The 23,833-nt window shown below is 41.5% G+C and overlaps 2 protein-coding genes, 1 long non-coding RNA gene and 1 other non-coding gene across 4 annotated transcripts; 2 read left to right on the plus strand and 2 right to left on the minus strand.

Annotated features, from left to right (window-relative positions):
* Positions 1-6,522: 6,522 nt before the first annotated feature.
* ano8a (anoctamin 8a) lies at positions 6,523-20,049 on the plus strand. Its single transcript, XM_058066171.2, has 18 exons — positions 6,523-6,920; positions 7,233-7,343; positions 9,582-9,714; positions 9,986-10,124; positions 10,980-11,076; positions 11,196-11,312; positions 11,428-11,555; positions 11,801-11,962; positions 13,265-13,417; positions 13,498-13,624; positions 13,714-13,769; positions 13,841-13,915; positions 14,081-14,578; positions 15,837-16,013; positions 16,216-16,407; positions 16,472-16,603; positions 17,070-17,180; positions 18,937-20,049. The coding sequence occupies exons 1-18, from the start codon at positions 6,713-6,715 to the stop codon at positions 19,558-19,560; spliced, it is 3,240 nt and encodes a 1,079-aa protein (XP_057922154.2). The 5' UTR covers positions 6,523-6,712; the 3' UTR covers positions 19,561-20,049.
* On the plus strand, positions 12,948-13,023 carry trnar-ccu (transfer RNA arginine (anticodon CCU)). Its single transcript has one exon. It is a non-coding gene; the product is annotated as a tRNA-Arg (tRNA).
* A 441-nt stretch (positions 20,050-20,490) lies between the features above and the next one.
* On the minus strand, positions 20,491-21,109 carry LOC131125047 (uncharacterized). Its single transcript, XR_013627568.1, has 3 exons — positions 20,881-21,109; positions 20,685-20,750; positions 20,491-20,586 (listed from the first exon to the last, which is right to left on the minus strand). It is a non-coding gene; the product is annotated as an uncharacterized LOC131125047 (long non-coding RNA).
* An 884-nt stretch (positions 21,110-21,993) lies between these two features.
* On the minus strand, positions 21,994-23,292 carry mrpl34 (mitochondrial ribosomal protein L34). Its single transcript, XM_078791007.1, has 2 exons — positions 23,045-23,292; positions 21,994-22,532 (listed from the first exon to the last, which is right to left on the minus strand). The coding sequence occupies exons 1-2, from the start codon at positions 23,275-23,277 to the stop codon at positions 22,214-22,216; spliced, it is 552 nt and encodes a 183-aa protein (XP_078647133.1). The 5' UTR covers positions 23,278-23,292; the 3' UTR covers positions 21,994-22,213.
* Between the last annotated feature and the right edge of the window lie 541 nt (positions 23,293-23,833).

Raw genomic sequence — 23,833 nt, forward strand, 5'->3', positions numbered from 1 at the left:
CAGTAAATTGAGTGTGAGACCCTTGACATAGACATAGACTTTCTTTATTGTCATTGCACAATAACACAGCAGTGAAATTGCCAACAAAATGTCGTTGCCTGGCTCCCGTGTAATAATAAATAATACATAATAATGTGGAGAATAAATAGATTACATCAAATATGAACAACAATGTACAGCGTAAACAGTAATTTGTACAAATAATTTTAATAATTTAGAATAAATAATAATGTAAAGTTTTACGTGTGCGTGTGGGCAGGTAGAGGGGCTTATTTGGCATTGAGCAGTCTGATGGCCACTATGAAGGCAAGTATGTATTGTGGTCCCGATTAATGTGTGGATGCCACTTGTCTAAAGGGTTTCCCTTAAGATTAAGATTAAGATATGCCTTTATTCGTCCCTCAGTGGGGAAATTTGCATTGCACAGCAGCAAGAGTACAGAATCAGTTAAGCAGTACAAAATACACAATATAGAAAAATAAACGATATAAACAACCCAAGTATTAACAAAATCAACAGTTTTTTACCCCGAGTTATATACAATACAGTATGTAGATCAGGGGTCTCAAACTCAATTTACCTGGGGGCCACTGGAGCTAGGGTCTGGGCAAGGCTGGGCCGCATCAGGTTTCCCCCCCCAAAAAAACCTGCATTTATTAAAAACAGAATATACAAACTTTTTCAGTGCTTTGGTTCCAATTTTTTACAATAAAAGCTGTGATAAAACATTCCACTGTTCTCAAATATCTTAATTTTTATTTTTCTGCACAAAACAAGATGAAAAATAAATAAATCAAGAATAAAAATCAATCAGTAATAAATAAATATAATAATAAAACGGCAAATAATAAAAACTTAAGAAACCACATATAGTTGTTGGGTAGACAAATTCTTTTTTTCAGATTAAAATGAACAAAACATTATTAGAGCCCTGTAGACATGACAAAACACGACTATAGTCACATTTATACTCTTTTTATTTACAACATATTGCGCAACTGCAGGGTCTTGAGACACATGCTAACTCGCAAACTAGAGAGCTAGCGACCTAAACGGTAGCCTTCAAGTTATTTCCTTTAAACTTAAATAGCCAAAAACTTACCACTTCCACACGGATAGGGAGGATAACTATTAACAGTTATTTAACCTTTAACATGAACATTAATCAAACGTAATAATTTTTTCTGGGTACATGATACCATACAGCATCCATATCAAACTTGCGCGGGCCGCACTAACATTACACTTTCATATCAAGGCGGGGGCCTCAAACTAGTGTCCTGCGGGCCACATTTGGCCCGCGGGGCGCGTGTTTGAGACCCCTGATGTAGATAATATGAAGCGAGATGAGATATATGACCAGTCTATACACTGAGATCTTGCTAGTGAGTTAATATGAGGCATTATGGAAATACTTCACATAGAACTTAGTATATTGCATTTAGAGCCTTAATATTGCACAGTGAAAGGAGTCTGGAGTAACTATACTGAATGTAAAAAACAAAGTATTACACAGATGTACATAGTGGTGTAGTCTATTGGGAGCAGTGCTGGTTGTACAGCCTGACAGCTGCAGGAAGAATTGACCGTTGTTTAATATCAAGTATTTTTTCCACATGTGGGATTCGGAGCTGACTGCGGGAGCAACTGACATGATACAAAAGGTCATCTGGTTGGATGCTATGTTGCTTTATCACGTTGACCAAGACCGTCGGAGTGCAAATCATGTTTGACATTGGTCTGTGCAAACATATCTCCACACCTCATCTCAAAATATTTTCCTGCATTGTCAGCTCATCTTTGCTCATCATTTCTCTTCCTCAATAACACAGACTATTGTTCTGGTGGGGAATTTCACCTTCCACTGACAGGGCACGTACTCTATGTGTTAATGATGTAGTATGCAGTATGTTCTAACATAGCATGTGGAATGCCAAAGCCAGACCCAAATGAGTCCGCACATGTTTGACCGGAGTCCAGGTCTAACTTAGGGATGTCGCCTCTCATCAGTGGCAGCACATGATGACCGTCTTGAGGGGCTATTGTGTAACAGCGCACCCGGCCGCCTCCCAGGCCCCCCTGGTGCAGGAAAGGGAATGGATACTTATGATTACAATGTCCTTCCCCACCTGGGGTTGAAGGACTCTGACCTTTTTTGTGTGTGGCTGCTAATGTCCTCCTTTACTGCCACTTCTAATTGCATTTCCTATTTCCCTGCACTGTCTGTCCACTGTGGTCAGCCTGGTAAATACATTGAGTTGAGTGGGAGAAAAATAAACCTCAAATGTGGGCTTCCTTATTGTGACCTTTAGCTTCACCTTGAGTTCTTCCAGTAGGAGAATCGTGCTGATGAAAACACTAGCTTGTTAACTACTTTAGTAACTTTAGTAACTTGTGTTGGATTGATATTTTTCTTCCATGGCCCTCAGGATGAGGAAGTTTACTGCGTCCAACCTCCTTGCTTCTGCAGCTCAACAACCATGTTGAAAGAGAGAAAGCTTTTTTTGCCTTTGCCATATCATGACAGTGTGAATACCTGACAGAAAATGACATTGAATGCACATTTTTGCCAAGAGTTTAGCGTTGAAAAGCTGTGGTCTTAACCTTCCTCTTGTTAGCTTTCTGGTATCATCTCTTATGTTAACGGGTGGATTTTGACCCACGTATTAAATCAGCTATAAAATACACTAAAAACAATAAGTTACCATCAAATTTGGTTCTCATGTCTTGGTTACCTTCTTAGGCTTCCTCATCCATGAAATGTTGGTTTTAATACTTTTGGTGTGGGCATGTAGGCCTTTTTTTGTCACTATACCCCTCCATTTTAATTTCCAAAAATGGTCAAATGAACCTCAAAAGAATCATATTCATAAATTGAAGGTTCTTTTGTTACCTGGCTATTACTGAGGGATATAGAACATATCTCTTAAATCAATTAGTTTTATTTATTTTCTCATTTTAGTATTAATCACTAAAGAAACATCTATGTCAGGGGTCTCAAACACGCGGCTCACGGGCCAAATGTGGCCCACAGGACACTAGTTTGAGGCCCCTGCCTTGATATGAAAGTTTAATGTTAGTGCGGCCCACACAAGTTTGATATGGATGCTGTATGGTATCATGTACCCAGAAAAAAATATTACCTTTGATTAATGTTCATGTTAGGTTCATGTTAGTTCATGTATGTAAGGTTAAATAACTGTTAATAGTTATCCTCCCTATCTGTGTGGAAGTGGTAAGTTTTTGGCTATTTAAGTTTAAAGGAAATAACTTGAAGGCTATCGTTTAGGTGGCTAGCTCTCTAGTTTGCGAGTTAGCATGTGTCTCAAGACCCTGCAGTTGCGCAATATGTTGTAAATAAAAAGAGTATAAATGTGACTATAGTCGTGTTTTGTCATGTCTACAGGGCTCTAATAATGCTTTGTTCATTTTAATCTGAAAAAAATCATTTGTCTACCCACCAACTATATGTGGTTTCTTAAGTTTTTATTATTTGCCCTTTTATTATTATTATTATATTTATTTGTTACTGATTGATTGATTTTCTTTATTCTTGATTTGTTTATTTCTTTTTAAAAGAAGAAAAGAAAAATAAAAAGTAAGATATTTGAGAACAGTGGAATGTTTTATCAGAGCTTTTCTTCTAGAAAATTGGAACCAAAGCGGAGCTTTTTACATTTTTTTGTTTTTAATAAATGCGTTTTTTTTTTTTTTTTGAAAACCTGATGCGGCCCAGTCTCACCCAGACCCAAGTTCCAGTGGCCCCCAAGTAAATTGAGTTTGAGACCCCTGGTATTGGGGGGAATTTTGACCCATATATATTAATGTCAAGAAAAAGTAGAAAAAGTTATTGTTTTCATCAACAGAACTTTAGTATAAAGTGAAATGAAAAAGCAGAACAGGTCCAGATCTTGGTTCACTGTACTTCTTGCCATTCTTTCCATGATCCAAATAGTAAAAGCAAAATCAGCCATCAGTCGAATTAGTGAATTCACTTCACATGTCTGGACATTGTTTTTCTGCTGGTATACTGGAAAAGCGGTCAAAATGAGAATCCCCTGAAGCTTCCATGATGAGAAGAGGAGTTGGTTATCATTGTGTTGGCTAATTGTAGCTAATTATGATTTCAGTTGTGGCTCAAAATATTGCTTTACAGTCATATTATTATAACCGGGTCCAAACCGACCATTGTAGTTACTGAGGAACTAATGAAGAACTAATGAGGACAGTAGTTAGTGGGGAACTAAGACACATACATTTAGAGTAGTTACAGATGGACTAATGAAGGACTAATTAGTGGAGTAGTTACTGAGGAACTAATGAAGAACTAATGAGGACAGTAGTTAGTGGGGAACTAAGACACATACATTTAGAGTAGTTATAGATGGACTAATGAAGGACTAATTAGTGGAGTAGTTACTGAGGAACTAATGAAGAACTAATGAGGACAGTAGTTAGTAGGGAACTAAGACATACATTTAGAGTAGTTACAGATGGACTAATGAAGGACTAATTAGTGGAGTAGTTACTGAGGAACTAATGAAGAACTAATGAGGACAGTAGTTAGTGGGGAACTAAGACACATACATTTAGAGTAGTTACAGATGGACTAATGAAGGACTAATTAGTGGAGTAGTTACTGAGGAACTAATGAAGAACTAATGAGGACAGTAGTTAGTAGGGAACTAAGACACATACATTTAGAGTAGTTACAGATGGACTAATGAAGGACTAATTAGTGGAGTAGTTACTGAGGAACTAATGAAGAACTAATGAGGACAGTAGTTAGTGGGGAACTAAGACACATACATTTAGAGTAGTTACAGATGGACTAATGAAGGACTAATTAGTGGAGTAGTTACTGAGGAACTAATGAATAACTAATGAGGACAGTAGTTAGTAGGGAACTAAGACACATACATTTAGAGTAGTTACAGAGGGACTAATGAAGGACTAATTAGGAGAGTAGTTACTGAGGAACTAATGAAGAACTAATGAGGACAGTAGTTAGAAGGAAACTAAGACACACACATTTAGAGTAGTTACAGATGGACTAATGAAGGACTAATCAGGAGAGTAGTTACTGAGGAACTAATGAAGAACTAATGAGGGCAGTAGTTAGTAGGGAACTAAGACACATATGTACATTTAGAGTAGTCACAGAGGGACTAATGAAGGACTAATTAGTGGAGTAGTTACTGAGGAACTAATGAAGAACTAATGAGGACAGTAGTTAGTAGGGAACTAAGACACATACATTTAGAGTAGTCACAGAGGGACTAATGAAGGACTAATTAGTGGAGTAGTTACTGAGGAACTAATGAAGAACTAATGAGGACAGTAGTTAGTGGAAATGGAACACAGCTAAGCAACATGAAGTAGAATCATAACATAACACAGAAAATGAATGAATCAAGAGCAGTTTGACATGAAACTGGCATATTTTACTCTAATGCTGAGAGTTATTTCAAGGTTTTGGCATTTCTGTGTAAGGCCCTTGAAGTATAGTCTTTTCACTGGCGCCATCTAGTGTCTGTTCTGACACAATGTACAAATTATGACTGGCAATAGAAGAGTAATAGAAGGCCAATGTATCATTTAGCATGACCTTATTGACCAATTGGAGATTGAGAAGACCTGGGTTGGAATCGCCGCTTGCTACTCCGGTTTACTCCCACATTCCAAAAACATTCATGTTAGCTTAATTGGCCACTAATTGTTGTTTGTCAATATGTGCCCTGTGATTGGCTGGCTGGTGGCAGGGTGTACCCCACCTCTCGCCCAAAGACAGCTGGGATAGGCTCCAGCATACCCGCGGCCCTAGTGAGGGTCATGGCATGGAACATAGATGGATGGTGTGTTACAAAATTTTGTGATAACTGAAAAATGTGTGCAGCACGGTGGTCGAGTGGTTAGTGCGCGGTTCGATTCCACCCTTCCACATCTCTGTGTGGAGTTTGCATGTTCTCCCCGTGCATGCGTGGGTTTTCTCCGGGTACTCCGGTTTCCTCCCACATTCCAAAAACATGCTAGGTTAATTGGCCACTCCAAATTGTCCATAGGTATGAATGTGAGTGTGAATGGTTGTTTGTCTATATGTGCCCTGTGATTGGCTGGCCACCAGTCCAGGGTGTACCCCGCCTCTCGCCCCAAGACAGCTGGGATAGGCTCCAGCACCCCAGCGACCCTCGTGAGGAAAAAGTGGTAGAAAATGAATGAATGAAAAACGTGCTAACCGGGACGGACATTAACCAAGGTACCAGTGTGTAACTTTTATTTTCATACATTGATACTTTTTTACTTCCCTGCTCTCCAGCATTGTGAGCATTCAGTTCTTCAGTAAACCGCTCAATATTTCACTTGGACAATTGCAATCTTGTCTATTTTACACACATAAGTACCACGGTTTGTAATATTAAGTCAGCCGAGCACCGCAGTTTAACTGCTGTTTCAATTCAATGTAGCTGTTAGATAGCGTCATTTGCCGCAAAGCCGCCGTGTTGCTTCAACGGTTTAGGGATTTGCAGCGTTTGTTGATATGCTTGTAAGGCGGCGTTTCCCTCATGTCGTCAGCAGCCAGTCACGACAGGGGCTCCATAACGTGGATTTTATCCATCGTCGTTATCGCATTCGCTGACTCCTTTTCTTTTCTTCCACATGCAATGGCCGCGCATTGACAGCAGGCGCGTGCACAACATACATGTAAAGCAGCATGTATGCGGCGGCCACCGGAGCAGCTGACGCCGAGGCTGCTGTCGACACGAGCGGCGGCGGCGCGGACAACCAGCACGGTCCCGGGGAGAGGATGGAGAGGATGGAGAGGACGCCACCGGGCGAGCTGCACCATCGGACCGACGACCAGCAGCAGCAGCAGCAGCAGCAGCAGCGGGAAGCTTCCTCGGCAGCATTCGGCGTCCTCGGTGAGTGGAAATGACACCAATACCGACACGGGCCGTGGTGCTGAAAGTAAAGTGGCTTCTATTGACAAACATGAGAAGCAATATGGTGCAGTCAGTGGTTGAGATGTTTTGCTGAATGCCTCCTAGGAGGAACCGGATGGTATTTCATGAAGTCTATTTTTTTTAATGCTACATGTAACCGTCCACAGGTGCAGCGTTAAACGTTTTTGAGTGGCATGGGAGATTGTTGGCTGTAGAAAAGTGTGGGCCATATTCTAATGAGTTTGGCTGAGCATATTTTATTTTGACCTTGTCTTACCGTTTGCTGTCTAGATAAATTATTTGGGAAGAGGCTTCTGCAGGCCAGACACTACATATTATCACGGAAGTCCTGGCTGAAGATGGTTCCCACTGAAAACTGTGACATCCTGATGACATTCCCAGGTATGACAAGTGGAGGCCTGTGATAATTACTTTATTAACACGATACAACAGTGGTCGTCCAGCTTTGGGATGGTTGTCAAATGAATGAATATACATTAATGAACTTTTTCACTGAGGGCCACGAAGAAAAAATCAGGTCCTTAAACACATCATATCAATCCAGTGTGGTCAAGACAAAATATCGAACGACAAAGAGCTGAATTGTTGTTTTTACTTTATTATTTCAGTCTCTAAATCACCTTTTGGAGGCCTTTGACATTGTAGCAGAGCGGCTTCTCTGGTTGTGAGATCGTCTCCCAGGAGCGGTCAAAGGTATAGGAGGTGTGTTCAAATCAAAGAACACGGAAGGTTGTCCTCTTTTGGTGATTTTATTTAGGTTATGATGTGGTACTGATGAGACATACACACAAAGACAAATACACAATCAATGATAAGTAACGTAATGTAACTCATATTACACAAGTATAATGATGAGCTAAAGGCACGTTACACACAGAAATTCAACAAAGAAACCAAGCAAACATGACACTCACTAGAATAACCGTTAGCCATAGTTAGCTTATACTGATATACTGATATTAGCGCCGATGAACAAGGGAGCCTAACTCTGTGAAAAGGGTGCCCAAACTACTCCACAGCTCCCACAATAAAGCAAAAAAACTCACCTTTATGCATTCACGCACAGCATCAACCTGGTGATATGATGTATGAGGCGCAATAAGGCTCAGGAATGTATAAATTGTTCAACCGAAAAAAACGTCCGCCCTATGGTGCGTTTACTGACCGCTGAACACCGTAGGACAAATGACACTCAAAGCTGAACATACAATGCAATGTAAATTATGGGCTTTCTAACAGTCACAATTTTTATGAAATTAATATTAATTCGTTTTCTGTATGCTAAGTAACAGAATGTAATCTTGAATACTGCCTGAGAAGTAACACTGCACTCTTAGCTGAACATACAATGCAATGTAAATTATGGGCTTTCTAACAAACATACTTCCAAATCTTCCAATGCATATCCTGGTGCATACTGTATTTGAACCAAACCCTTGCTGGGGAGAGAAATACCCTGCACCAGTGACCAATTACCAAAAAAATTGGTATAGTTGTCCCTTGCTACATCATGATTCAAACATTGCTTAAAAAAAAATCCTATTTTGTGTTTTTTTTTAATGCCATGCGATTGACCCACATTGCATTAGAAACGCTACAACAACAAGTAACATGGGTTATTATGTGTTATTATCACTTATCAAGTCTACTGTATTGGGCAATAAGAGTGTTAAGGTGACTATAGGGTTGTTATTTCATGTCTACAGGGCTCTAATCATGTTTTTTTAAATTATAAAACCAGTCATAAACAGGTTTTCTATGCTCTATGACAAATTTACCAGTTGATATGTGTTCCCACTCTTTGGATCGTGACAGAAAGAATGAGATCAGGGATACAAGTGGCTGAAATTAGTTTTCCGGGTCTTCCGGGAGTAGAGCTTTTGCTCCTTCACATGCCTCCTGGATGCCTCCCTGCTGAGGCGTTCTGGGCATGCCCAGTCAGGAGCCGAGTAGACAGAGGGCACTGGAGGGATTATGTCGCACATCTGGTCTTGGAGTGCCTTGGGGTTCTCTGAGTGGAACTGGAAGAGGTGGCCGGGGATCGGGATGTCTCAACTGGGAAGCAGTCTCAATCTTCCGATTGAGACTGCTTCCCCCGCGACGCGTACCTGGATAAGCGGAAGAGAATGAAATAGAATGGAAATACAAAAATAATTTCAATGTAATATTGAATCCTATATTGAATTCTACCTAAATTCACCTATCATGGTCCGGTCTGGGTTAGCGCGCAGACCTCACAGCTAGGGGACCAGGGTTCAATTCCACCCTCGGCCATCTCTGTGTGGAGTTTGCATGTTCTCCCCGTGCATGCGTGGGTTTTCTCCGGGTACTCCGGTTTCCTCCCACATTCCAAAAACATGCTAGGTTAATTGGCCACTCCAAATTGTCCATAGGTATGAATGTGAGTGTGAATGGTTGTTTGTCTATATGTGCCCTGTGATTGGCTGGCCACCAGTCCAGGGTGTACCCCGCATCTCGCCCGAAGACAGCTGGGATAGGCTCCAGCACCCCCGCGACCCTCGTGAGGAAAAAGCGGTAGAAAATGAATGAATGAATGAATGAATGAATGAATGGTCCGGTCTGAAACCGATTAACTGTGATATGTGCTTCTCTCTCCAGATTCAATAGATGACCACACTCTACTGTGGCTCTTGAATCAGATCCGTGTCGGAATCCCACAAGTCAGCATCCAAGTTCGGCAGCATAAGCATACCCAGGCTTATGCTTTCTTCATCACCACTACATTTGAAAAGTAAGGAACAATGTGTGTATGCTCGTGTGTTTCAAGGCACTAAACAGCAACTATTTTAATCCTCAAAGAGCTGTGCTCCATTGCAAAGTGTTCTCCGGTGTTTTGCATAAAATGCTCTCTGGTTATTTTGAAAGGAAATTGGTGGTGTAGCTGTGCATATATATTCAACATTTAACTCCATCACCCAAACACAACACCAGCTCCTGTATTGCGATATTGCTCCATCTGGATCTGGATTCATCCAGCTGCTCTTTGTTTTTTTTTTGCTCAGCTTATTGCAGGGAGCGGAGCAGATGAGTATGCACAAGGCCGTCAAGCCACAGTTTGGAGGCGGGATGCGACGCTTCACCTGTGAAGAGGACAACATCTATGAGAACATAGAGAGCGAGCTCTGCTTTTTTACCTCGCAGGTTAGAGGTCCTTGTGATCCTAATGAAACATGACGTTGGATAAATGGCTTGAAATGAGCAACATTTATTCCCCAGATAGCTATCTTGATAGAATATGAAATAAAATGTGCATGTTTTGCTTTTCATCTTCTCATACTTTTTACCATTGTACCATTTATAGTAATATACCATCATGTCCCAATTATAGAGCCACCTTGTGGATGTATTTATGGCTGAAGACTGACGGAAACAGAAATTGAGAGTTGGACAATATCGACATATCGGTTTTCGGCCAAAAAAAAGCCAATATCGGACATCCCTAATATCAACGTATAAATACATTCTCATTTTTTTCCCAGAATAGTGCGTTGTAACATGGCTAGTTCAACAGTGCCCAACAGTGATATAATATGGCTAACAGCACTCGACCATCCTCCACTATGTTGTCCTCCTCCACTTCCTGGGAACTAAAACCACTCAAGTGTTCTTGACAAGCATCACAAATGAACAGCCTTATAATTCCTTTGTCACACACCTTGTCAGTCTCCCTTTCACTCTCATTTGTTGTCGCCCTTATTTTTTTCCAGGCCAATTTAGCTTGAGCTATCCTTTTCATCAAAACCCATTGTAGTCTGAGTAGTCCAAACACAAACTGTGGTAATTCTACATAAGACGCGTCAGGTCTGCACATAAGACTTCAAAATATGATATTAGCGGCCAATTTACCCATCCACATCACAACTTCAGCCATACGCTAACCGCATCACCTTTCTCATCAGCATGAGAAAAAAAGTACAGTATAAAGGAAATGAGTGTGCAGTAGTGCATGTCAGTATGACATCATTCGTTTTTGCACCAGTCATGCTTTGTTTTTAGGAGCGTCAGAGCATTATTAAGTATTGGCTGGACAATCTGAGAGCCAAACACGGGGAAGTACTTCACAACATTCACTTCCTGGAGGGACAACCCATCAGTAAGTGTATTTACGATGTTTGTTTTCCCTCTACCTAAATACAGTCATCATGTCATTATACTGTACATAAAACTGAAGATGTCATCTCATATTAACTTTCTGTTTCTCCTGTTTTCTAGTTCCAGAGCTGGTGACCCGTGGTGTGATCCATCAGATGTTTCCCCTCCATGAACAGAGGATCCTGAATCAGCTGATGACATCATGGGTTCAGGCTGTTTGCGAAAGGCAGCCCCTGGGTAGGTACCTGGTCATTGAACCACAATACTCGTTGACATGATGACATGATGCCATCCAGAATAGGGAAGTTCTTAATATTTAGCACTTTTGAGTCTCTTTTCTTCCACGATGCAGATGATATCTGTGACTACTTTGGAGTAAAGATCGGCATGTATTTTGCCTGGCTTGGTTTCTACACCAACTCCATGCTTTACCCTGCAGTCATTGGCTTTCTCCTGTGGATTCTTGCAGAGGCTGATCAGGTATTTCAAATGAATGCTGGGCACTTTGCCACGCGATGGTGTAATGTGGTTAGCACTGAGGTGCACTGGGTCACTCCGACTTACTCCCCACAGTATTCTGAGGTTTATTGAAGACTCCAAATGACCGTTAGGTGTGATTATGTTGTGGGAGTTCAGAAAACAAATAATTACCAAAAAACATATGGACCGGGATATAAAAATGATATGTGGGTATATATGAATATACTGTATGTTCCCCTCTATAGACCAGTCAGGATATCTGCTGTGTAGTGTTTGCACTCTTCAATGTTGTGTGGGCGACGTTGTTTCTGGAGCGCTGGAAGAGGCGGGAAGCAGAGCTGTCATACAGGTGGGGGACCCTTGACACCCCTGCAGAGTCCTTGGAAGAGCCAAGGCCACAATTCAGGGTAAGTGTCACTATTAAATTCCAGGAGACAGCACCACTGTTAATTTTTTTATTTATTTGTCAAGGTGCCTGTCTGGAGTGTGTAACGAATCTTTCTATCAATGATTTTAGTGCAAGTGGCGCAGTTGAGGTAATGCAAAACAGCCATTAATCTGTGTGCATGATTTGCTGCTGTCTGGATTGAGGTGTAGTCACATGACTTGCCTTGGACCAACACTGAGACTCATGTATTTTCAACATTTAACAAAATACATGTTTACAAAAATTATTTTTACAGCTTTAGTTTGGCATCAAAAGAACCTCAAGTATGACCAGTTGTGAAACATTTCTCTTGATTATCTTCTGTACTCATAATGCTAGAATACATTTGAGCAATACGCACAACGTTTTAATGGGCTGCCCATTGATTGGACGAGAATCTTACTTGCACCTCAGCGATTGGTTAGTCCGTCAATATGTTCAGTGAGGCTATTGACCAATCAGTGTCCCCTTTACTAATATTGCCCAACTTTCAACAACGCGATTGGTTGTTACAACCAAGCTGAGCTCGACTCACAGGCGCAAACTTGCTGCTACTATCCTCATAGTTAAAAAATGTTACCTGCACTACCTGGATACTTTAAAACCTTTAACGTGTGTAGGCTTATTTGATGGCTCTATACTTGTTTGCTATTTAGTATCTTTGAAGCACCTCGTCGATTGATTAGTGTGTCAATATAGTCAACGTTCGGTGGCTATTGACCAATCAGCGTCCCATATACTAATATTGCCCAACTTTCAACAACGCCATTGGCTGTTACCCTCGAAATTGAGGTCGACCAAAGGCGGCTAGCTCTGAGCAGGGAGTACCTTGCTGCTACTATCATAGCTAATAGAGGCTTCTTGCACTACCTTGGTGTATTAAAATAAGTCTGTCTATACTTCTTTGTTATTTTAATGTGTATACAAATATTCAATATTGCAGAAATTGTCTGTTTGACGCTTTTGCCTGGCTAGCTGCTCAGTCGGTAGAGCATGGGACTCCTAATACCAGGGCCGAGGGTTCGAGCCCCACGTTGGGCGTTTGCGTCTTTATGCTGTAGTTATGCTGTAGCTAACGTTCAAATGTAATAAATGAGTGTGAAGTACATTTCTCTGGGAAGTATTACAGTACCAAACAAAGCTAATAGTACTACAGTATCAAAACAAAATACAATTTACACAACATTTTTAAGAAGTAAGAAACCGCAGCTTTGCAGTCCGCTATTGGTTGCTTCTTTTTAAGTGGAAAAGCTAATGTAATGTGCTTTTGCTATATCTGCAGGGTGTAAAGCGCTGCAGTCCCATAACAGGCTGTGAAGAGTTCTACTATCCTCCATGGAAGAGGGCCGTGTTCAGATGGCTGGTTAGCCTCCCCATCTGCCTTCTTTGTCTCTGTTTTGTCTTCCTCGTCATGCTCCTCTGTCTGGAACTGCAGGTTAGGTCCAGACAACACCTTAGATTGGAAGAATATGAATATGAATATGAATGAAATAATCATCCTAACTGACCTTGCAGGAAGTGGTTATGGAAATCCAGGAGCTACCTAACATCACACGATTTATTCCTAAAATACTACTGGCCATTACTGTAACCATATGTGATGAAGTTTATAAGAAGATTGCCTACTGGCTGAACGACATGGGTAAGAGTGGATCTTTCAGAACATATTCACAGAGGATTGCTGATTGTGACTGTGATAATAAATGTCACATACTATATTTGTTTTCACAGAGAACTATAAACTTCAGAGTGCCTATGACAATAATCTCATCATCAAGATGGTTTTTGTAAGTTCCCCTTTGAATTGTTTGACAGCATTCATTCAATGAGCATGACATTGTTTTCTGTTATTTCACAGTTTGAATTCATCAATTCTTACCTAAGCCTTTTCTACATTGGATTCTACCTCAAGGATATGGAGCGACTAAAAGAGGTGAGGACAAGTTTTCAATGTGTCAATACAAACCAAACATATATAAGAATAGTGGTATAGTGGCATTGTTTAGCAAACTAGTGAAACAGCACCATCTACTGGTATAGCGCCATACTGCCTTCTAAAAACGAAGTAATGTTTGATTGTTCATCCTTCTCCCCGCAGATGCTTGCCACACTACTGATTTTCCGCCAGTTCCTCCAGAACATTAAAGAGGTCCTCCAGCCTTACCTCTATGAACAAAACAAACTGGGTGTCTTCACCCCAAAGGTGCTGTGGGAGCTTCTCCAGGCCATCATGGTCAAGTATGGCCGCCTGGCTTTGGGGAAAGCCCAGGCATCCATGACAGCCTACTCCTTCCTGGGACCTAGAGGACTTCCAGTCAGTGACGCCGCGGACACAGACTCGCAGACCACCACAAGAGGGGATTTGAAAGCCGGGTTCAGGCTGACAGAGGAAGAGTGGGATATGACTGACAGCGCCTTGAAGCAAAGAAAGGTCAGCTTCACGGAAAAGGTCGACTACAAGGATGTCACGGCGGAGGCACAGGCGGCCGATGACAACTTCCCCGAGGACAGCCCCACTCTGGTCGAGGAGGGGATGGATCCATGCAGCATTTTTGACAGCTGTGATGAGGACAGTGACCTAGAATCTCCACCTCAGGTACGTGGTCCTCTAACCGATTCTCTTCTTTAATGTGTCCGTCTGCACTTGGTTCAGACTATTAATATAAAACCAACCAAATGAGATTATTCTACTCTAAATGTATGTGCCTGAGTGCCCCACTAACTACTGTCCTCATTAGTTCCTCAGGAACTACTCTCCTAATTAGTCCTTCATTAGTCCCTCGGTAACTACTCTAAATGTATGTGCCTGAGTGCCCCACTAACTACTGTCCTCATTAGTTCCTCAGGAACTACTCTCCTAATTAGTCCTTCATTAGTCCCTCTGTAACTACTCTAAATGTATGTGCCTGAGTGCCCCACTAACTACTGTCCTCATTAGTTCCTCAGGAACTACTCTCCTAATTAGTCCTTCATTAGTCCCTCTGTAACTACTCTAAATGTATGTGTCTTAGTTCCCCACTAACTACTGTCCTCATTAGTTCCTCAGGAACTACTCTCCTAATTAGTCCTTCATTAGTCCCTCGGTAACTACTCTAAATGTATGTGCCTGAGTGTCCCACTAACTACTGTCCTCATTAGTTCCTCAGGAACTACTCTCCTAATTAGTCCTTCATTAGTCCCTCGGTAACTACTCTAAATGTATGTGCCTGAGTGCCCCACTAACTACTGTCCTCATTAGTTCCTCAGGAACTACTCTCCTAATTAGTCCTTCATTAGTCCCTCGGTAACTACTCTAAATGTATGTGCCTGAGTGTCCCACTAACTACTGTCCTCATTAGTTCCTCAGGAACTACTCTCCTAATTAGTCCTTAATTAGTCCCTTGGTAGCTAGTCTAAATGTATGTGCCTCAGTTCCCCTGCTGTCCTCATTAGTTTGTTAGTTCCTCAGTAACTACTCTCCTGATTAGTCCTTCATTAGTCCCTCTGTAACTACTCTAAATGTATGTGTCTTAGGTCCCCACTAACTACTGTCCTCATTAGTTCCTGAATAACTACTCTACTCATTAGTCCCTTGGTAACTACTCTAAATGTATGTGCCTTAGTTCCCCAGTAACTACTGTCCTCATTAGTTCTTGTTAATTCCTCAGTAACTACTCTCTTCAGGAGTCCCTCATTAGTTGTTCATTAGTTCCTCAGTAACTACTCATTTATGTTCCTTCGTTCCTCGGTTCTTCATGAGTTTCTGGGTAACTACTGTATTTTGTGTACCTTACTGTAAAGTGAGACCAATGAATCTTAGAGGAATTTGAATAGTCAGTGTAGTATTGCAAATGTACTTTTGTTTGCATGAACAGGAGGCCAAAGAGAATAGCAGCGTTTCTTCATTAAGAGAATCAAACTGTCTCCGTCAGAGAAGGAAAACTGTGGAAGAAGTCAAAGAGTACAAGAAGTCCTGGATTGATCCGCCGGAAGAACCCACAACCGTCACCTTAACGCAGGCAGAGATTGAAAGCTGCATGCAGACGTATGAGGTGGGAGAAATATGACAGTGTTGGCCCAATGTTGGATATCTACAAAAGGGCTGCAGATTTATACACGCAAACAGAGACAAAGCTTTTCTTCCTGTCACTCACACACATACACACCAATTTATTGGTATAATGACATAATTGGTCATGTTGGCAGCAACAAATGAAGCGGCTAGCCAGATGCTAATGCTGTTGTGTGATGCAGGATACGCTTCAGGACTACCAGGAGATGTTCATTCAGTTTGGCTATGTGGTGCTGTTCTCCTCGGCATTTCCCCTGGCAGCCATGTGTGCGCTCATCAACAACATCATCGAGATCCGCAGCGATGCCCTCAAGCTCTGTACGAGCCTGCAGAGGCCCTTTGGCCAGAGGGTGGAGAACATTGGACAATGGCAGGTTAGAAATGGAAAAATGGAAAAAACACATTACTGTTTGTCATCCTCTCCTGTTCAACCCCTAGACTGCAATGGAGGCCATGGGCTTGATAGCCATCATTGTTAACTGTTACCTGATTGGCCAATGTGGGCAGCTGCAGCGTCTTTTCCCCTGGTTGAGTCCTGAGATGACCATCGTTTCCATTGTCTTACTGGAGGTAAGTACTGCACTTCACACGTAGCGCAGCCTGCTAACTCCCCAAATGAGTTGGTGTAGTATGTCTGGGAGAAGGTACCGTAGCATTCTTCTGATCGCTCTATCAATCCATTTGCCTTACATAAACAAAAACAGATATATAACAGGATCATGTCCAACATAAATCAGTTGGGTAAAAATATATTTTTACCACATTTTGTTGCAGGAATTCAAGTAATTTCAAAATTCTAAAAATATCTGGATCATTGTTCATATTGTTGATGTTATGTTCTCCATTATATACAATGCATACATACTACATGTGCATGGTTTGCTATTGGTTGGTGTATGTTTATATTCTGTGGCAAACGGGAGTTTTTGTCACGTGTACATTGTATACTGTACAGAATGGGAAGAAAATACCACTGAACCCTGATGTAAAGTATGTTGTGTTGAGACTGTCCCTCTGTTGGTCTCGTGGTTTACAGCACTTTGCGATCCTCCTAAAGTACATCATCCATGTTGCCATCCCTGATATCCCTGGTTGGGTAGCAGAAGAGATGGCCAAGCTAGAATACCGACGAAGGGAAGCTTTCAAGGTATAGTTGACATATAACTTGAAAGACCGTCGGCCATCATAAGGCTTGCTTCTGATGTGAAAATGCAATGTCACATTTGTATGGCTGAACTCCCTCTGTCCCTTGGTTTGTCGTTTTTATGTATGCCGCTGCAGCATTTTGGAGCTGCACGGCTTTACTCAACCAGTCAGCTAAAGTCAAAGTCGTTCTGACATAACTTAACTGATGACACTTTTTGGCACCCTTTTGGGTGGGATGTAGAATCAGCAACAGTTGTATTATATCTTCTTCTCGAGGGGACAACACTATCTTCTTCTTTGTCTTTCGCCACAGCAAATCAATCTCCTCCATCCAACCCTATCTTCTGCATCTGTCTCTCTCACACCAACTACCTTCATGTCCTCCTTCACCACATCCATAAACCTCCTCTCTGGTCTTCCTCTAAACCAGGGGTCTCAAACTCAATTTACCTGGGGGCCACTGGAGCTAGGGTCTGGGCGAGGCTGGGCCGCATCAGGTTTTTCCAAAAAAAATGCATTTATTAAAAACAGAAAAATATACAAACTTTTTCAGTGCTTTGGTTCCGATTTTCTACAATAAAAGCTCTGATAAAACATCCCACTGTTCTCAAATATCTTAATTTTTATTTTTCTGCACAAAATAAGATGAAAAATAAATAAACAAATGAATAAAAAAGAATAAAGAAAATCAATCAATCAGTAATAAATAAATAAATATAATAATAATAATAAAACAGCAAATAATAAAAACTTAAGAAAGCACATATAGTTGGTGGGTAGACAAATGATTTTTTTCAGATTAAAATGAACAAAGCATTATTAGAGCCCTGTAGACATGACAAAACACGACTATAGTCACATTTATACTCTTTTTATTTACAACATATTGCGCAACTGCAGGGTCTTGAGACACATGCTAACTCGCAAACTAGAGAGCTAGCGACCTAAACGGTAGCCTTCAAGTTATTTCCTTTAAACCGAAATAGCCAAAAACTTACCACTTCCACACGGATAGGGAGGATAACTATTAACTGTTATTTAACCTTTAACATGAACATTAATCAAACGTAATAATTTTTTCTGGGTACATGATACCATACAGCATCCATATCAAACAAACAAACTAACATTAAACTTTCATATCAAGGCGGGGGCCTCAAACTGGTGTCCTGCGGGCCACATTTGGCCCGCGGGCCGTGTGTTTGAGACCTTTTCCTCAACACTATAGAAATGTGATACAACATAAAAGTAGTCTCAGGTCACACTCTATATCTAACACATATCTGCCTTAATCCTCTTGGGTCATGGAATTCGACATTGCTCCACAGATTGTTACTGAAACCCTGGTGGGGGCTGGTGGATGTTACACACCTTGCAGTCCCTCCACTTTCTGCTTGAAGATGGCCCATTTAGGTTCGAGTCTGGAGACATACAGGGTTCCTCCTTCACCTTCTAGCAAGGCCACTTGTCGTCATGCTCTGCTTTAGAATGCCCACTAGATGTTGGAATTCATGTTTCCTTCACTGAGCCGCCTCTCTCTATTGCCAACAGCACTCATGCAGCCCCATACCATCCCACCACTATGCTTGTCTGGAGGAAGGCAAAATGATCTTAGTCCTTGTTTGTGTTGCCAGCTATATTGACAATAATGGCTTCTAGTGTCCCTTAAGAAGATATGAAAACGGTTGCTGAGTTGTGCGATACTGCCTGTAAAGTATCATATGGAAATAAATCTCTTCACCCCCCCCCCCCATTAGAGGCATGAGCTACAGGCCCAGCAACATTTTCAGCAACAGCTCAGACGTCGCCGTGAGGAGGAGGAGCTTCAACGTCAGGCAGAGCTCCAGGCAGAGGCCCGCCAAGACAGCGACTACCACAAGTCGGACGCCCATCACCAGCACCACCACGAGAAAGCTGCGGGGGGGAAGCTGAAAAGACCCAGCTCTCTGCTCGGGAACAACAACGTGATGAAGCTGAAGCAGATCATCCCCCTTCAGGGGAAGTTCTCCTCGAGCTCCTCCCGCTCCCCAGCTCAGTCGCCCACTGGCGGGGAGGCAAAGCTCGCCGGGTTCCTCAAGTTTCTGAAGTCGCCAGAGGTGAAAAAGGAGCCAGCAGCAGCAGTTGGGGGGTCACCCGGATCAATTGGGACATCTTCAGCGCCTCCTAGCGGCCAGGAGCGCTCACAGTCTCCCAACAGGACATTCAGTCCAGGTAAGCTGTTCAGCTTTAGCAAGTCAGAGGGAACTGTAGTGTGTGCTAACGGGACACAGCCACCAAACCAGGCTGACTGCTGTCACCCCAACTCCAGTCATGAGGAATTACCCTCACAGGAGTCTGATAAAGGGGATGCTGAGTCCGAAAGCTCGGGTTCAAAGTCTTAATAAATGTTTCCAGTTGTAGTTTGCAATGTAAACGCTCCACATGTCAAGTCTCACAGGCCACATGTAAGGTCAGCAGTTACATGATATGCACCTTACTTTGCACAAAGCACCCAAGTATGTAACACACTCCCAACAGCTTCCATGTAAATACTTGTACAGTAAATGTTGACACTTTGAATGAAGCTTTTCTCAGACTTTTAGCGATTGCATGAATCACAAACAGCAAATATCGGCTTCCCATTCCAGGTTTGGCTCACTTTTTCAAAGCCTGTATCCGAGTCACATCGGGCATGTGTCACCGCTTCATTTAGCACTTTAAAAGCCATCATATTCTTCTGCAATAGCTTACATTCTCACTGTGACCATCAAAGTATTCTATTTTTCTCAAATTTGATGAATTATTTTACTACATGACTTGGTGAACGTATTCACGATGCAAATGAAACCTGCTGAATAAAATGAAAAAGGTAAAGCATGGGCCCGCTTTGTTTACACTTAATAAACATCACACATCATCAACAATCACAGAGGAAGGTAGAAGCCATTTATGATCATTATCTTTCATTTATTTAATGCTGTGTAAATAATATCAAGTGGAAGTCATTATGTGGGGGGAAAAAATCCTATCCAGCTCTTTAATCTTCAGATAGTTTTTCCGAGAGGCCACGTCTTGCCTTGCACCTGTTCCTGCTGCTGACATTCTGCATTCTGAAAAACTAGAAAGAAAATCACCTTTCAACAACGCTCACTGCATATAGGAAACTTTTCAACTCCTACCTTCCACTTTCGAAGACAATATCGTGAGAGGATGTCTATCTTCTCTTGAACAATGACTAAAGACAAACAAAAAAATCACAAGTTTCCGATGATAACAGCTGCTTTACGATGAACAAGATGTCCTTGGTGCATGGATGAACATGCTAAACATATTTAATTATATACCTAATAGCGCGTCCCCAATTAGAATCACTTACTCTGATCTGAGGGATATTCATAGGTTGGGAGATAGACAGGAAGCTGACGATGCTACAGTAAAAGAGAGGTTGCCATTATTGCAATAGTTCACCCCCACACAAGAACATATTTACATATTTCATTTAATATGATAAAGTGACATTACATACAGAGTCTGGGTGAAAATTGCTGAAGTTGTTCTTGTTAAAAACAGGCAGTTCCCTTAAGAAATCCCTCTGAAAACATATGATGTAAAAAGATGTGGAATGCTTGACAAAACAGTTGTCACTAGAAGATTACATTAAATTGAAGTATTATTGTATTGTACCGGTGCCCAGAACTATACAAAGAGAACATGAAACATACCTTATTCATGTCAAGTGGCGGCGTCTTAAAAGTTATTAAATGAGCCGTCTATTTTAAACTCGTTGAGAGCCGTTTTCCTCTGTATTTGTGGCCAGTTTAACGAACTCTTTAATGTCTATGATGTGTTCAGTACGTCGTCTTTGTTATGGTCTCCAAGTTAGACGAGATCATGCTCCCTGGAGCCTGAGAACACCAGGTTCCAAAAGGGACGAGACGCCACGACACAGTTCTTTAGAGACAAAACTCCTATTTTTAGGTTTTATCATGTGAATTATATTATCTTTGGTCACTTCTGGGCTAAAAATACACGTTGACGTAAACGTCACATCGAGGGCTGAGGAGTACGTCTACGTAGCCGCCATATTGGATGTGTCATGGCTGCGCTGTACTTCAACACAAGTAAATTTATTACTTTCATATTGAGCCCACACATGACTAATTACTACTTTGTGGTCTATAGCTGATTGAATAAGTATGTACATTTACTTGTATTGATTTACAGCATAGCTGCGGCACATCCAATATGGCGGCGACGTTTGATGCTCAACATTGAAGGGGCGTGTTTTTGTCACTGGGAGGGGCGGCCATTTTGGAACTTAAATCTTATTTACATAGAGAAAGCTGTTAAAATTTTTTATGTAAAAAAGCTTTTATGTATTGACACCTTGTTTTCTATCCTGTTCGTGATACTCGGGACTCCAACCAAAAACAGTACAGGTGAATCAACTTTCCATGAACATACTTTTATCATAATTGTTATTTAAAAGCAGTTTGCTATTACCCAGATACGTTCTTTCAAGTAGTTTACCTTATCAACCTTACTACTGTATTACAAATTCTTAATCCTCTTCTATTTGTGAATGGTAACCTGGTACATGTTAAACACAAAGTGAACTGCAGTACAAGCAATTGCTGATTACTCCGAAGGGGTGGGATTAATGAACCTCTGCTTCATATGGAATTGTGCAAGTGTAAAGGTGAGGTATGTCAACGTAACACCTTAAGCACGTTTGAATTAAACTAAGCCAGTTGTTACTTTATGTGAGTAAAAAGTGTGAGTGAGTTTTGTGTTTCTCATTTGGATTTGGTGTTGGAAAACAGTGATTTCTCAAGCCACAGTTTGATGAGTATCATTTATTAATTTCATTCACCTAATCTCAAGGCTCAGTTTCTGAAAGTTTCAATCCCAGCCACCCATTGAGGATGAACTTGGAAACCAACCCACGCCTAGTATCACTTGTCCACACAATACAAAAGTCCCTTGCGGCTTGCAGTATACCCTCAAAGATGGGAAAGTTTTACATCTCAAAGTTCTCCTTTCCAGCTGGGATGTTCAGTGTGAGAGTGATTTGCGATCCTTCAACATGCGCCGGAGGAGCACCTCAACACCTCCTCTTGTGCTGAGCCTCTTGATCCAGCCGTGGGTTCTCTTGCGTTTGATGTTTTTGGGCTGATACTCGGTGCCTCTTTTCTTTGTTCGAACTTGCTGGTGTTGCCACGGGAGCTGCTGGAAGATGCCTGCGCCCTCAGTTTGGGAAGAAAGCGGCCCGATCCTTGAACTCTGGTAATCCACAGCAGCTCTGGGGGTGAGCCAGTTGCTAAATAATCTGAGGTGAGGATTCCCATTTACTACGAGGTGTCCTGCTGGGATTCTTAAAGATGAAAATGAGAAAATGTAATGATTATTCTTTACCATTAAACAGCTGTGCTGTGATTATATTCACATTTCTTTTATACACTCAATGGACTCTAAAATACAACCCAATTGTATAATAGTAATACATTGTAGAGTTGATTGACACACGGGGAGATAATTAAAATAGTAAGTTATTATTGGCGCTGTCATACTGTGCTGTTTTCTTTGTACATGAGGTGGTCAAAATATTAGAAACACCTCACAGTATGGTGCCGTGCTGTTCTACACCACTACCTGCAAATTATAACCACCCTATTAAACAGAGTGATACCAATCTCACGGTGATAACCTAAATAACTATTATCTACGCACAAGCCAACTAAGTTACACGATTTTCAAACTTTACGACACGAAATCTGTCAACAATGTGTCGTCACCTAGCCATGCTGCTAGCCTCATGCTGATCCAACACGTCAAAGTCAGCCACGGCTTACCCGTTGACTGAAAATAAAAATAAGGCTTTGTTACCTGCTTAAATGTGTTATTCCTCGCAGACGGAAAAAAGACGTCAGTATCGTATTCATTATGATAATAGTCGCACTCAGTTTAGCAGGCGAAGAATGAATGTCACTGGGTCCTTCTTTGCGTGGCTTTCCGGAAGTGAAATTTCCCGTAATTGGTGCATTAGCGCCGCCCTGCTGCTGCGGAGCAGTCACTGCACATATAGTTAACACAATCTCCTTGACACAAACAACGTACATGACAATCCCTTAAATTATATGTATATTTTGTTTAAGGCCAGTACCCCCATGACTGCACATTTTAAATCTTACAACCTTTATCTTACTGCACTATGCTTACTTACGCTTTGCTGAATGTGTAGCCATCATGTTTTTGACTGTGGATTTTCCTCAAATCATTCCATCTTGCAGCATTGTTCAAGGATTTATACACATTTTCCCAGTCTGCCGAATGGACATGAATGTAAAACTGCGACGACAACAAGAACTGCGTTAAGAGGACGTTTCCCCTTTATGACAATCCTCCTCCCAATAAACGTCACTACTGGATGACTCAGTGACAGGCAGTGGACTACCCACCGCAGTTTCAACAGCAGGGACAATAAATCATGGCCCACCAATACCAACCTGAACCTCAGCGTAGTACAATAATGCATGAATTACAATAAATGTTTATAGATAAGAAACTTAGGTGTTCAGTCTCCTCAAAACCACCACTTGAGTAATAATCTGTCACTCTGCAGACTAGCTCAAACTTGCTTCCTGCCTGCCTTAGCAACAAGGAGACAGCATTCTG

The sequence above is a fragment of the Doryrhamphus excisus genome, linkage group LG6, assembly GCF_037039965.1.
Source record: "Doryrhamphus excisus strain RoL-2023G ecotype Guam linkage group LG6, RoL_Dexc_Guam_v1.1, whole genome shotgun sequence".
NCBI classification, from domain to species: domain Eukaryota; kingdom Metazoa; phylum Chordata; class Actinopteri; order Syngnathiformes; family Syngnathidae; genus Doryrhamphus; species Doryrhamphus excisus.